The 12,116-nt window shown below is 36.9% G+C and overlaps 1 protein-coding gene across 1 annotated transcript in view; it reads right to left on the bottom strand.

Annotated features, from left to right (window-relative positions):
* The window catches only part of ADAMTS19 (ADAM metallopeptidase with thrombospondin type 1 motif 19), a 140,186-nt gene that overhangs the window by 38,759 nt on the left and 89,311 nt on the right, over positions 1–12,116 (bottom strand). The window contains exons 11-14 of the mRNA XM_029965459.1: positions 6,336–6,437; positions 5,237–5,367; positions 3,552–3,721; positions 485–612 (exon numbers count right to left, since the gene is read on the bottom strand). Of these exons, the coding sequence (XP_029821319.1) occupies positions 485–612; positions 3,552–3,721; positions 5,237–5,367; positions 6,336–6,437 (531 nt within the window). The remainder of the gene's footprint in view (positions 1–484; positions 613–3,551; positions 3,722–5,236; positions 5,368–6,335; positions 6,438–12,116) is intronic.

The following is a 12,116-nucleotide window of genomic DNA, read 5'->3' as shown; positions in this document are numbered from 1 at the left end:
AAGAACTTCTACGAACCAAACGAATTCTTAAAATCAGGAATAGCATAAGCACTCATCTGTAACTATGTGTTATTCTGCACATTTGCTCTTGGTTTATTTAGGTGTAAAACTGTGCACTGTTGAAAAAGGCAGAGTAATTCATATGGACATTCATCTGACGGCAAAATTTCTCAACGTGTTGAAAGCTTTTCCCTTAGAAAATGAAATCAATTACAGTAATTATCCGCTCTGCAGAAGTTTGTTATAAGCATCTTTATCATTACAGGTACACATTCACCAAACCAAACCTTCTGCTGCTTCACATGTTGTGCTGCACTGAGCGAAATTTGCTTAAAGTATCTCAATGTGATACAAAAACAGAGCCGTTCACTCTTGGTCATGCAAACTGCAACAGGTTGTCAGAGAAGTAACACGCACGTGTAACAAATGTACGCTCTTGCATACCTGTGTCTGTATATCTAGGTCTGAAACAAGTAACTCGTACCTGGCATCTGCCATCTGCACAGATATCCAGCCCATGCTGGCCACAGGAAGTCCCATCCATCACCTTTTCTGTTAGAAGAATGGGCTGATCCTTTCCAGCCGGTGAACAGAACAAGGCACAAGGTTTTTCTGTAGTAGCAATGATGGAAAAACCCACAAAATCGGTAAAAGGTCACTTCAGAAACACAAAATTGTCATCAACATTGTTGTTAAAACTGATATTTGTTTATCTATGTAGTAGGAATTTTTGATCTATTTCTCAGCTGTTTGAAAAACTCAAGGTTTTTTCCTTCTTAGAGCATGCTGTTGCTACAGACTTGGCCTACATAGTACTCGTGTCATGTTCATTGTTGCAATTAAGAGTATACACATTACAGCTGTTGGAATATTTTGGTCCTAATCTATACTTTCACTCTCCTATATTTTTGGCAGAACATAAATATTGGTTTAAAAAGAAACTTAACACTTTCCAGATTTCATAACTATGCAGGTCAAAGAGAAAAAAAAATGCAGTAACTGAGTTACCCTGGGAAAAAATATAAGAATTTACAAAGTACACATTAAAAAACCAAGAAACCACAAAAACCCTGGAAACATTCTTTTTAACATCTTTACCAAGTTCAAGGAACTTTCTACTGAATTTCTAAAACATTCTGCAAACAATTTCTGATACTGAAAGACAATAAAAACGTAGTAACATCCTGGTGTCCATGGTCATCATTCATAAACAATGAAGTTTGTTTCACCATTGTGAAAGTGACAGCAAACAAAATAAACTAAAGCCTCTTCTCAGTGGTTAACTGAGCACAAAATTACATGATTTTTTCATACCTTTGTTCACAAATGTACTGACTCAGAACTTCTTCCCAAATCTGTTGCAGATTTTTGAAAGGATAAAGTCAATCCTGAACCTGAAACCGATTTCACTTGGACACAATCTATGCCACTCTGACTTCATACTGACTTCTAGATTCCTGGAGTGCGTTTTTATTAGTAAATTAAACAGTTCCAGGAAACATTCATGGGCACTGGAATCCTACTGTCTATACAGCTGAACTGTAAAACAGTCTACACCACATTTTTTTGCATGTGCTAACTAGCACTAGCTCAGTCTAGACTGGAAATTGCCATCTGCAAAGGACTGTTTTCAGAAAAGCAATTTTAGCATGCAAAAGAGTAGAAAAGCACAGACAGACAAAGTCAGTGCCAGCTGACTTACACATCAGAGAGTGGTCTGGGCACATTTAATTTACCGAAGTGGACAAGCCTCTGGGTATCACTAGAGGACCAGTGCAAACAGATGTGATCACTTCTGCCAACATGTGAAGCTAGTCAGACACAAGCATCTCCAGCTAAGAAGCTGCCTGTATTTGTGCCCTCCAGATTCCTGTTATGCTCCTTAAATAGTAACCTCAAAGTTCCCTGGGACTTTAAGCATGCATCAGCATTTTTAAAGGAATACAACATTTAAATGACCTAAACATTATTTTAAAGACACTGAACTCAAAGAGACGGCAACTCGACAACATCGGACAACTTCAACAGACTACAGGAGCACTCATTCAATCACAGCAACTATTTTGGACTTTGTGCACAGTTTGTGTCCACTAAAGGCTAAGAGAGCAAACAATTAAGGATTTGGGAACAACGTATACTTGAATATTGGAACTCTTTGGCTGGTATCCACTTATGCTTCTCCTAAGGGACATCTCAAGACAATAGGATCATTCAGAACAAAGTTAGATGAAAGCTACCATCCACACTCCTTTACATGGGGCAGGAGAGTGCCAAGATTCTTCATCTGAATAAAATCAAATTATTCCAAGTCAGACTTTTAGATCCCTTAGGAACACATAAATCATGTGTTCCTGCGCTAAAATGAAATTCAGTAAAACAAACCAAAATGAATTGACTCGATATAACAATTGAGAGAATTCTTCTTACTATGAAATGACCTAACATACAATAATATCACAAGTTTTCACTTTGACACCTTGAGAAAAGGCTTAGAAGGAAAAAAAAGCCCTTATTCATCTAGTCATATATGAAAGCATGTGTACAACGAAATAGTTTTCTTAAAATCTGTGCTTTCTAATGGTTTCTGATAATTTGTTTCAAGAGTTAAAAATCAATTACAGTAATGAACTACTTAAAATTTAGTAACACATACTTACAGTACTCCTGTGACATTCCAGGGTTGTCTTTATTAAGAGTTGCTATGATTATCAAATTAACTGTTTTAATAACTGATGTATTTTTGAGGTGTTTTTCTTTGTTTTGTTTTGTTTTTAATTTAAATAAATTTAAACACAAAATTTTAAACAGAAAATTCAGTGAAATGGGAACTATTGTTCACATTTAGAGGAATTTATCCTCTAGTCACTGATGTTTTACACCAACATTATCATTGCAGATACTGTAAATTTGACTTCACTATACTTCCACTTGAGCATTCTCATAATAATATGATATGTAAAGAAGTTTTTTGCATGGAAGCATGCATACAATATGCCAGGACTTTGCATTCAGTAGCTGTTAGGATTTAGAGAAATCTTATCTAAGTTTGCAGTATATATTAGATATGGATTTCTGCCAAAATCAAACACTGGTATGAGAAATACTCACAATGTTAAGCTAGAAGTGCTCTCTCCTTCCTCAGAAACAGAAGCTCACAATATCTGCATCGTCTTTTTGGCTTTGTAGATAAAAATATAACTGATATATGCATACTTAATGATCTAACATCAGTCTAGAAATCTGTATTTCTCAGTCACTTCATACGACATTTCTTATTAAATAAAACAAAACTGACACTGAACTTTCATTCAAACATAGCCTTTACTTATTAAGAAGGACAAATTAAATAGGAATAAACGACGAAACATTCCAGGGCATATGAAAATACCACTAGATCTTGCCTTATTGAATTCAAATTATTCGCCAAAAATATGGGGCTTGGTTTTGTTTGTTTGCTTTAGTTTTTGCCATACCTTTCCTAATCAACAACATCCACAAGCTACAAGCTATTTAGGCAGATGATAAGAACCTGGGAGCTGGTCTTTACTTACCATCATCAATGACAGCTTGCCACTGGTGCACGTGCTTCTGATACGAAGATCTGACACTGAAAGCTTGGCACTGCCAGTCCCTGAAGGCGGGCACACCAGCAGGACAAGAGGGATTTTCACATACCCTATACTGCATTGTGGGCCCGTGACACTCTCCTTCAAGGCCTGAACTAGAAAAGATGGCATAAACATAACCCTTTACTGTTGGTAGTGTTTTGTTCAACTTACAGCACAGTTTACTTACGCTGGACACAAATTCCGTTTAAACGGTGGGTTTTTTGTTGGCACATAACATCAAAAAAAACACCCATGGGAAAAAATCAAAGTCGCAGAACAAAACACGTTTCCCTTCTCTTTGTACTGGTCACGTTACATGTAAAGTGTGGCTGGTGCTAAACCATAATTTACACTTGGCCACAAAGAAGCACTACGACTAGAGAACCTCAACTGCAGTGTTGATATAGTTGAGATGATTTTTCTCTACCTGGACTCTGTCAAACATGCTACAGAAAGGAAGTAACACCTGTAGATTTTCTACCTCTCCTTTTTTTAAAAGTGGGGTGTTACAATGTTCTGAAAAATGTTTTGTTTCTTTCTAGTCACTGCATCTGTGCTTGCAGTTCCTAATGAAAAAAATGCAAAAGAAGAGTGAAATGCATAAACTGGAACTAATTATTTGGAACCTTGCCCGTAAAAATGAATTAATGAGAGCGAAACTGAAACATCTTTAAGTTCAAGAAATAGCTTTTAGGTACACAGCTGAAAGTGGTGTTTACATGGCGTGAAATATGAAAGCATTCTGCATATCTAAGTTGTCAGTTAAACTACTATGCATTTGCACAGCCATATCCAACTTCTCCTCAAAATTCTCTATGAAAATTTATCTTTTTTAATCCCCATCTTTCCTATCATCACATTTTCTCCCAGATCTGCTATATTGTCTTCCATTTTCCTTTATTTCTCTCCTTTGCTCTTTTATTTTCCTAAACCATCGACTCGACTCTATTCCACTCCGGTTTAATCTTCTCTATAATTGTCTTCATTACTTAGCTTTATACTGTTCCCACTCCTATGCCTATTTATTCTCTTTCACTTGGTGATCCACTAAAAGAGACATGGTACTGAGTAGTTAAAAGGAAAGTATCTTTTAGCTGATCACTGAGGTACAGTGAAACAAACCTCAGTCAAGCCAAAAATAAAAATCCTTTTATCCCCAATGGCAGAAGGTTTGCATTTTCACAAGATATGGCATCTAAATAGTGTTTACAGATAGTCTATCTAAATGTCTGTGAAACTGGTAGAAAGATCTCTGTAATAGTTGCAATTCCTTGGCTCTCCATATGAGACAGAAGTCAGCTTTCTCCAGTAAAAAAACTGAAAGAGTAGAATTACACACTGATGCTCTGCAAGTCAGAAAGTATGAATTTTAAGTTTCTGTCGCTTCTTCAGGTGAAGGTTAAAAAGAGAATTTATTCTCCTACTAGTATTATCTAAGCTTTTGACAAAAGCAGAAAAGATGAAAACAGTGCTGCCACGCAACAAAAAAACCCCCCTGAAATACCTCATTCTCCTAAGTGATTCTCGGCGTTCATGAAAGATGAATTGCTTAACGGGTTTCCCCACTCAAGCAAACTTTGCTCAGAAATTCTGGTGAACAGCAAGGGAAACCTGAACTTGTTTTTTACCCAGGGCATTTGCGCTGTCGACTGCTGACTCCAGTGTTGCAGGTGCGGCTGCAGGCGCTCCAGGCGCTCCACTCCCCCTCCGTACGCTCCGCGAAAGAGGTCCGGTTGATGCACTCTCCAGCCTTACACCACTGGGTGAAAATTCAGCTCTTAGGTAAATAAATCAAGGCATATGAAAAACAATTCACTGGTCCACAGCGCGTGGGAAGCAAAACATAAACATTCGGTTCAATACAGAGGGTTTTTTTCGTATATTTTTTTCATATATTCTGAAAATATATTTTCAGACATATTTTTGTTGCCTGTTGTTCCCCAAACATTTTTTTTTTCTGTCCTAGTAAATGCAAAGGCCAGGGACCTTTCTCTGGTTCAGCAGCCAAGGAGCAGGTGCAATTCCTGTCCACAGCCTCGAACACAAGGTAATTCCCACTAAAGGATTCCTCCTAGAAATGGTCCCCAGACCTTGCTGTCCTATTCGTTTCAGACTGGGCATTGCCTAGGAAAGCATTTTTGGGCCCAGGAATCAACCAGCTGAACTGTGCAGATCACAGCACAGTGTCCAGGACTGTCCTCAGGACTTGTTTCTTTCAGCATTACAGTTCCCATCAGGGACTGCATTATCTCTGATTATTCAGTGACAATTTCAATTGAAAGATATAAAATCCTTCCCTATAAAACTTATTCTGAAAGTTTTTCATACAAATCTGGATAAATTTCTTCAATGAGACTATTTCTAAACCTCAGATCATAGCTGAACTCTGTATCTTTGAAAGCTTATGTTGCTATTTACAGTTAGAAGTGCAATAATGGCATTCCAGTCATAAATAGGATACAAAAGGAGAGAGAATTTGAAATAAAAGAGTGTAAACATTAAAACATCTGGAGTTTTGGCTTTTTTAGGAAAATGTTCTTTTTCATATCTGTATTATATAACGTATAGCACATAATACATTCCACTATACATAGATTATTTTAATGCTAATTGATATTTAATGATAATAAGCAGGAACTGAAAACAAGTGCAAAGACTGATTCAGCCTGTTTCCTTAACTGTTATATGTTCAGTATAATTGATACTGCTTTTACACCAGAAGCATACCTTTCCAGTGTCACAATCTGTTCCATCCATTGGTGGATCCAGTTTAGTTTTGCATTCCTTCTCACTCTCCACCTTACACCACAACCCAGTGCAAATGACATGCTGAAAACCAAACACAGAAGTAAGCAGAAATCCTACCTTTTGCATGCAGCCCACTAGTGTTGTCACAAAGTTACCAGTTTGTTTTTTGTACATGTTTAACCTGCCTTTAAACAGACTTTAGTACCATCAAAGTGGAAAGAATCTGCTTGGACTCCTACTAATCACGCTTCTCTAGGTTTTCCAGATTCCTGGTGTTCATGACAATCCAATGACTGTCTTATGCTCTTCCAATGATTCCTAATTCCTCTAGAATTCATCTATTCCTCTAGGAAAAAAAAAAAATCTCGAGAGGCATCCAACTTGATATCCACAGAGGAGACACAAAGCAACCTGACAAAGGAGGATGAAATATTTTTTGCTGCAAAGAAGAGAAGGGAGATGACAGGGGGGCTATTCTGTAGTGAATTTTAGAGTGGGAAAGATATGTTCCTTATTCTGTCCTTCTTAAGCACGAGAACAAAGCAATTTTTACCTTATTTAAGAGAAAGTACAACCTTGTGGAATGCTGGCTCCTATTTCCCCAAATTTCCCAAATAGGCAGCTTTCCCTATTTTTCTCTAAAAAGTTCTCCTTGTCCCATGGTTTTCAGTCATGACTTCATTCTCCTTTCTGTCTGTTCCCCCTCTTAAGAATTAAACCATGTGGAAGAGAACTGAGGACACGTGTGTCCCGAATATTATTGTGTATGCACAGTAATTCCCCCTCAACACGTGTATCGCCCAGAGAGGGGCAAGAAGGATCAGGAGAGAGGAATGGGATGCAGAGAGGATAAAAGATAAAGAGCAGCTGGAGTTTTTTTTAAAACAGGGGTGCCAAAAGACATGCTTTTTCTGGAGGAAATGATTTGCTATATTGGTACACCCAGTAAGAGTCTCTGTGCCTTTCATACCACGCGTGAATAATTTGTGATAAATATTATGCTACCTTGAAAAAAGACTTATGGCACAGGAAATGCCATTCAACAAAAGATTTTGTCTCAACCAAGGAATAGGACAGTTCCAGTGGGAGCCTTGCACATAAAAATGACTGTAACATCAGTGATCAAAAAGAGTCAAAGATTGTAGAGGTCTGAAACGTTGCACAAAAACAAGAGACAAGGATGGTAACAGTCAGACTCACTCCTGATTCATCCTGTAACAGTTTTGTGCTGAAGCTGAACTAAAAAGACAACAGTTAGCTCATGCATGTCCTAAAAAAACAGCCACGGAAGTCCTATCTTGCTCGTGAACAATTTTAATAAGCATTTTCAAATATCAAACTGCAATTTCTGTTATTTTTCATTGTTTTTTCAAACAATGTAGATGAACACAATAGCAGATGAGACAGAATATCAATGCTCATGACAAGTGCTTCCATACCAACTATGAAATGAGAGACATACTGTTGGAACTACTCAATAAAAATACATGTTAGTTTAATATTCCTAAATAATATATTTTTTCTTATCTTCAAATCTTCATTTACTAATTACTACAATGGAGCAAAAGCCATCCAAATTTCTCCAAGTTTTGAAAAAGTAGTCAAATTTTCCTTCATGTCATCACATTTTTTAAGTACGAGACCCCTTTTTTTTTTTTCCCAAACACTATGATCTTATGCTTGATTTCCCTTGCATATGATTGCAGAATGGCTTACGACAAACCCACAGTTCCTTACAAAGTCAGAAACAATTCTTCTCAATATCGAGAGGCATTAAGTCAGCTTTACGAGGATTTGGGTACCTGAACACAGAGGTGTACTTGAGCTCTGCAAACTAAATTAAGTAAATCAAATCAAGACACTTCACTTGCTAATGTGCATTTTATTGCTTCTACAAATACTTGTATACCACCTCCCTATGAACGACGAGCCTCACTGCCCCAGATAGAAACTGCTTTGAGCCTTAAGTCACTCCACAATCAGAGCACTAATTTCTAAACCAGAAATTTACTCCTCAGTCAAAATCAGGACAGCTAAGCTTATATTCACAAAGGTTTACTAGTCGAACAGCCATTGCAGCTTTTTAGACTAGCCAAAGGAAGTTACAGTTAGTGGAGATTAAAAATTTATGATACTGGATTATTCACAATCTGTAAATTATTTCTCTGTGTGTACACTTGAGAACAAAATACTGCCAAGCACATGAAAAGGATTTTTTTTTTTCTGAACAGATGTGTTAATCATGAGTTTTTTGCAGCAAAACCTTGTAAAATACAACATGAAAGTCACACTGTACTAGAGAAATAGCAGAGGTCGCTACAGCTTTTGGGTTTTGTTTTGTTTGGGTTTTTTTTGAAAGAAAATAGTGAGGCAGGTCTGTGAGGGTCAGCAGGGTGCATTTCCAATTATATAAGCATATGGAAATAAGATCCAGTTGAGAGGAAAGACCAGAGACAAAAAGGGCATTTTAGAACAGTATTTGTGCAAAGTCAAGACTGTTTAAAATGTGGTGGTAGAGATGAGGTCAGATATTTCACCAGGGCTGTAATATTTCCATGCCTTTTTGTTCTTTTCATTGTGATCATTCCCTGAAATGCCTTAAAAATCACCAGGAAATATAACCAGTCTCCTACTTCTTTGCAAAGATCACAGCTGTGTTATGACAAGAATTGTTTTAGTGGAACTGACTAGATAGCATTCGCATCCTGGACTTTAATCTTAAAAGCCAACATTTAATAGTTCAACAATTATATTAAATTGTCAAGTTCTACAATCACATTTAAACATCAAGAACTACTTCTGGGCCATGATCTCACTATCTGTTATGTGAAACAATGTTAGGAACTAATTGATTCTTGTGTGAGACATCATGGGCATAAAAGCAAACTTGGCTCCCTTACAAGATAAGCACGGAGACACAGTATAAATCTTGAACCTGGAGATCCACTCACACTTTTCTCAGGTTCCATAAATTTTGCTTGGAGTACGAAAAAAAAAGTCTTTGAAATAAAGATGAAAGGGGAAAAAATAAAGTCTGGATGCCATTCATGAAAGAGGATGGGAAGGGCTCACTTAGGAAAATACGGGAGTAGGACCTCAATGGTTCCTTCAGTCCTTTGCTTCAGTCATTGCATTATAAAGAGGAATTCTTGATAGCAAGTGAAAATCATTTACACCTGCAGTGTTTCTCAGAGGTTGCCATGTAACATGACTTAATTATCCTTAAGTGCTGCTGAGTAACAGCACTTGTAAAAACTTTATCTCAGCAGAAATGCGTATTTGTAGAATTATAAAGTTGTGTACCATCATTATTCATTTGATTTCTTAGTTCAATAGATGTTATATATTAAAAATAGTTGCTTAATGTAGAAGATTGCATGGAACTCTGCTCATCAAGTTGTCTTCCAGTCACAAAAAATGTAAGACCGCGACATAAGTTCATAATTTATCTTTTACACAGTTATACTGAAGTGCATGAACTGTTCAGCAAGTAGAATGTGTCCAAGAAATCCTGGGCTATAAATTGTTGGATTTACTGATGTTTAAATGAACCTTCGAGGAGTATGTTTCTCTCATTTCCTGGCTTGTGGACAACATGTATAACCATAATAAACTGCCAGTTACTGGCAGAGTAGGAGAGAGTATACAGAGACTAAAGGAAGTAGTCTGGATATCACAAAATATTCAGTGGTCATCTACGTGTAATTAAATGATTATTTTAGTAAATTGATACATTAATGAAATACTCTATTCAATTTAGAAAGGTCTTCTAAATGCTCACTTCTCCAGTGGTAGCCACAATAATCTGCACAATTAACATAGAGAACTTTGAATCACCTTCATAATAAGTAAAATGCAATTATTTGGAAGGTTAAATTCAGCAGAGTCATTACTTGCATCTAAAATCCTTACATTTCTGAAGGAGATGATAAAATTAGTAACAGCCCTTCACAGTATACAGTATACTAGTATACAGTAAACTTTTGTAAGGGAAGAGATAAATTTAAGACCCAGAGCACAGAGCACAAGGAGGAGATCTGAATATAGTGTCTAAGCTTGCTGTAACTGGCTCTTCAGGGCTACAAACCAAGGATCAAGCCTCTTGGATTTTTTTGTTGGGAGGAAGGTGAGAGTGAAAATTTAGCTTCCAGAGAAAAGAAAGCAGACGCAAACCAGCAAGGTGACTTTACAGAGGTTGGCAGGGAATCTTTGGGAAACTCTTCTACCTCAGTGCCCCCTCAATTCTGTCCTTAGTGTCATTTATTCATTTGTATGTCATTTTTAATAGATCCAAAGTTCTTAAAAATTCATTACAACATTTTTTTTCCTTCAGTATTTGATTGTATGGTTTCCAGTTCAGGGTTGCCAGTTTTGCAGAGGATTTTGGAGAAACTTTTGCAGAAGGTTCTTCCCCTTTTTCTCTTTGCAGAAACTGTTACTGGGCTTTCTTTTTCTAACTGTTTAGGTCATAAAGTTATCAAGCAACACACAGTTTTATGAAGAGAACTAAAACTATTTTGCAATTGGTCAGGAAAAAAGAATAGTGGAAAAGACTACCCGCCTTTTGTATTGTCTTGAATCGTTACTATGTTCTTTCTTCACAGCAAACCCACATCATCTCTTTAGTTACACTGTTATGTTAATATTAACATTTAACATGAATTTTCATAAACTGGTGATTTTAATATAAATATTAATATTCAACACAAATATAATGATCCAGTTAGTGGGAAAAAGCAGAAGGATTTATTTAGATGAAGATCAGTGATTTAGCTGAAAGGTGTCCTCTTACATACAAAGTGCCAGAAGATGGGAACATGATTAAAGATGACTAGAAATGGACACCTAGCTACCAGCACCAAGAGCCTGTGCAAATAGTTGAACACCACCTGGTTAATATGCACTAAATTTAACTGACGTTGACTTCTACTTCTCATGTCTGGAGTGAAAATGTTTCCACAAACAATAAGACAGCTGAAATATGGGTCTTTTTTTTTTTTCTTCTCAGCTATACCACTCCCAGCACGCGTTAGTCATACATGTATTGCAATGTTTCCTTCAAGAACTTTTAGATAAAAATTAGGCTCAGTGAAAGTCTCTAAAGAAATAGTACTATGTCCAAGCTGAAAAGAGGGAGAGAACTAGAGAACTAAAGAACTAAAGGAGAAAGCAATCATGCTTTCATACTAAATACTCCTAACCTTTCCAAGCTATCAGACCCCTGATTCTGATGAAATTTTATTTCACAGTTCCTCCTAGTCCCTGTTCTGTCAGCCCATACTCTGTGTTCTTTATACATTTGTAATATCATCTCCCCATCTTGTCTTAGTTATCATCTCAAGGGCATCCAACATGTTTAGTCTGTCCTGTTGATTTTAAGAAGGTTGATTTTTCTGTTAAAACCATTCTTAAACTGCTTCTTCAGTCAGATGTTTAATATTTATTAATAAATATTGATTTCTGTTTCATTATGAAGACCTCTTCAATTTTGCTAATTGGTGTTTTTAAAATTTATATATAGTGACACTGCTTCACACAATGGCATGAAGCAATGTCAGGAAACTCAGTTTTTGGAACTCCTGCTGTCATGGCACTGTACAGGTCTGCCTGGGCTCACGGGAGACTGCTGGGAGGCAGGGTACATCCAGCAGTGCAGAAAGCCCAGCTAACACCACTATTCTTCTGAAGGTCAGATATGGAGGTTCAAGGACCCAAAACATAATAAAATGGAACCTACGCACAAAATCTGGTCCCAGTGGA

The sequence above is a fragment of the Manacus vitellinus genome, unplaced genomic scaffold, assembly GCF_001715985.3.
Source record: "Manacus vitellinus isolate BGI_N305 unplaced genomic scaffold, ASM171598v3 scaffold_9_pilon, whole genome shotgun sequence".
Lineage (NCBI taxonomy): Eukaryota > Metazoa > Chordata > Aves > Passeriformes > Pipridae > Manacus > Manacus vitellinus.
Note: the sequence above shows the minus strand (reverse complement) of the source record. Positions and strands in the feature narration are given on the sequence as shown.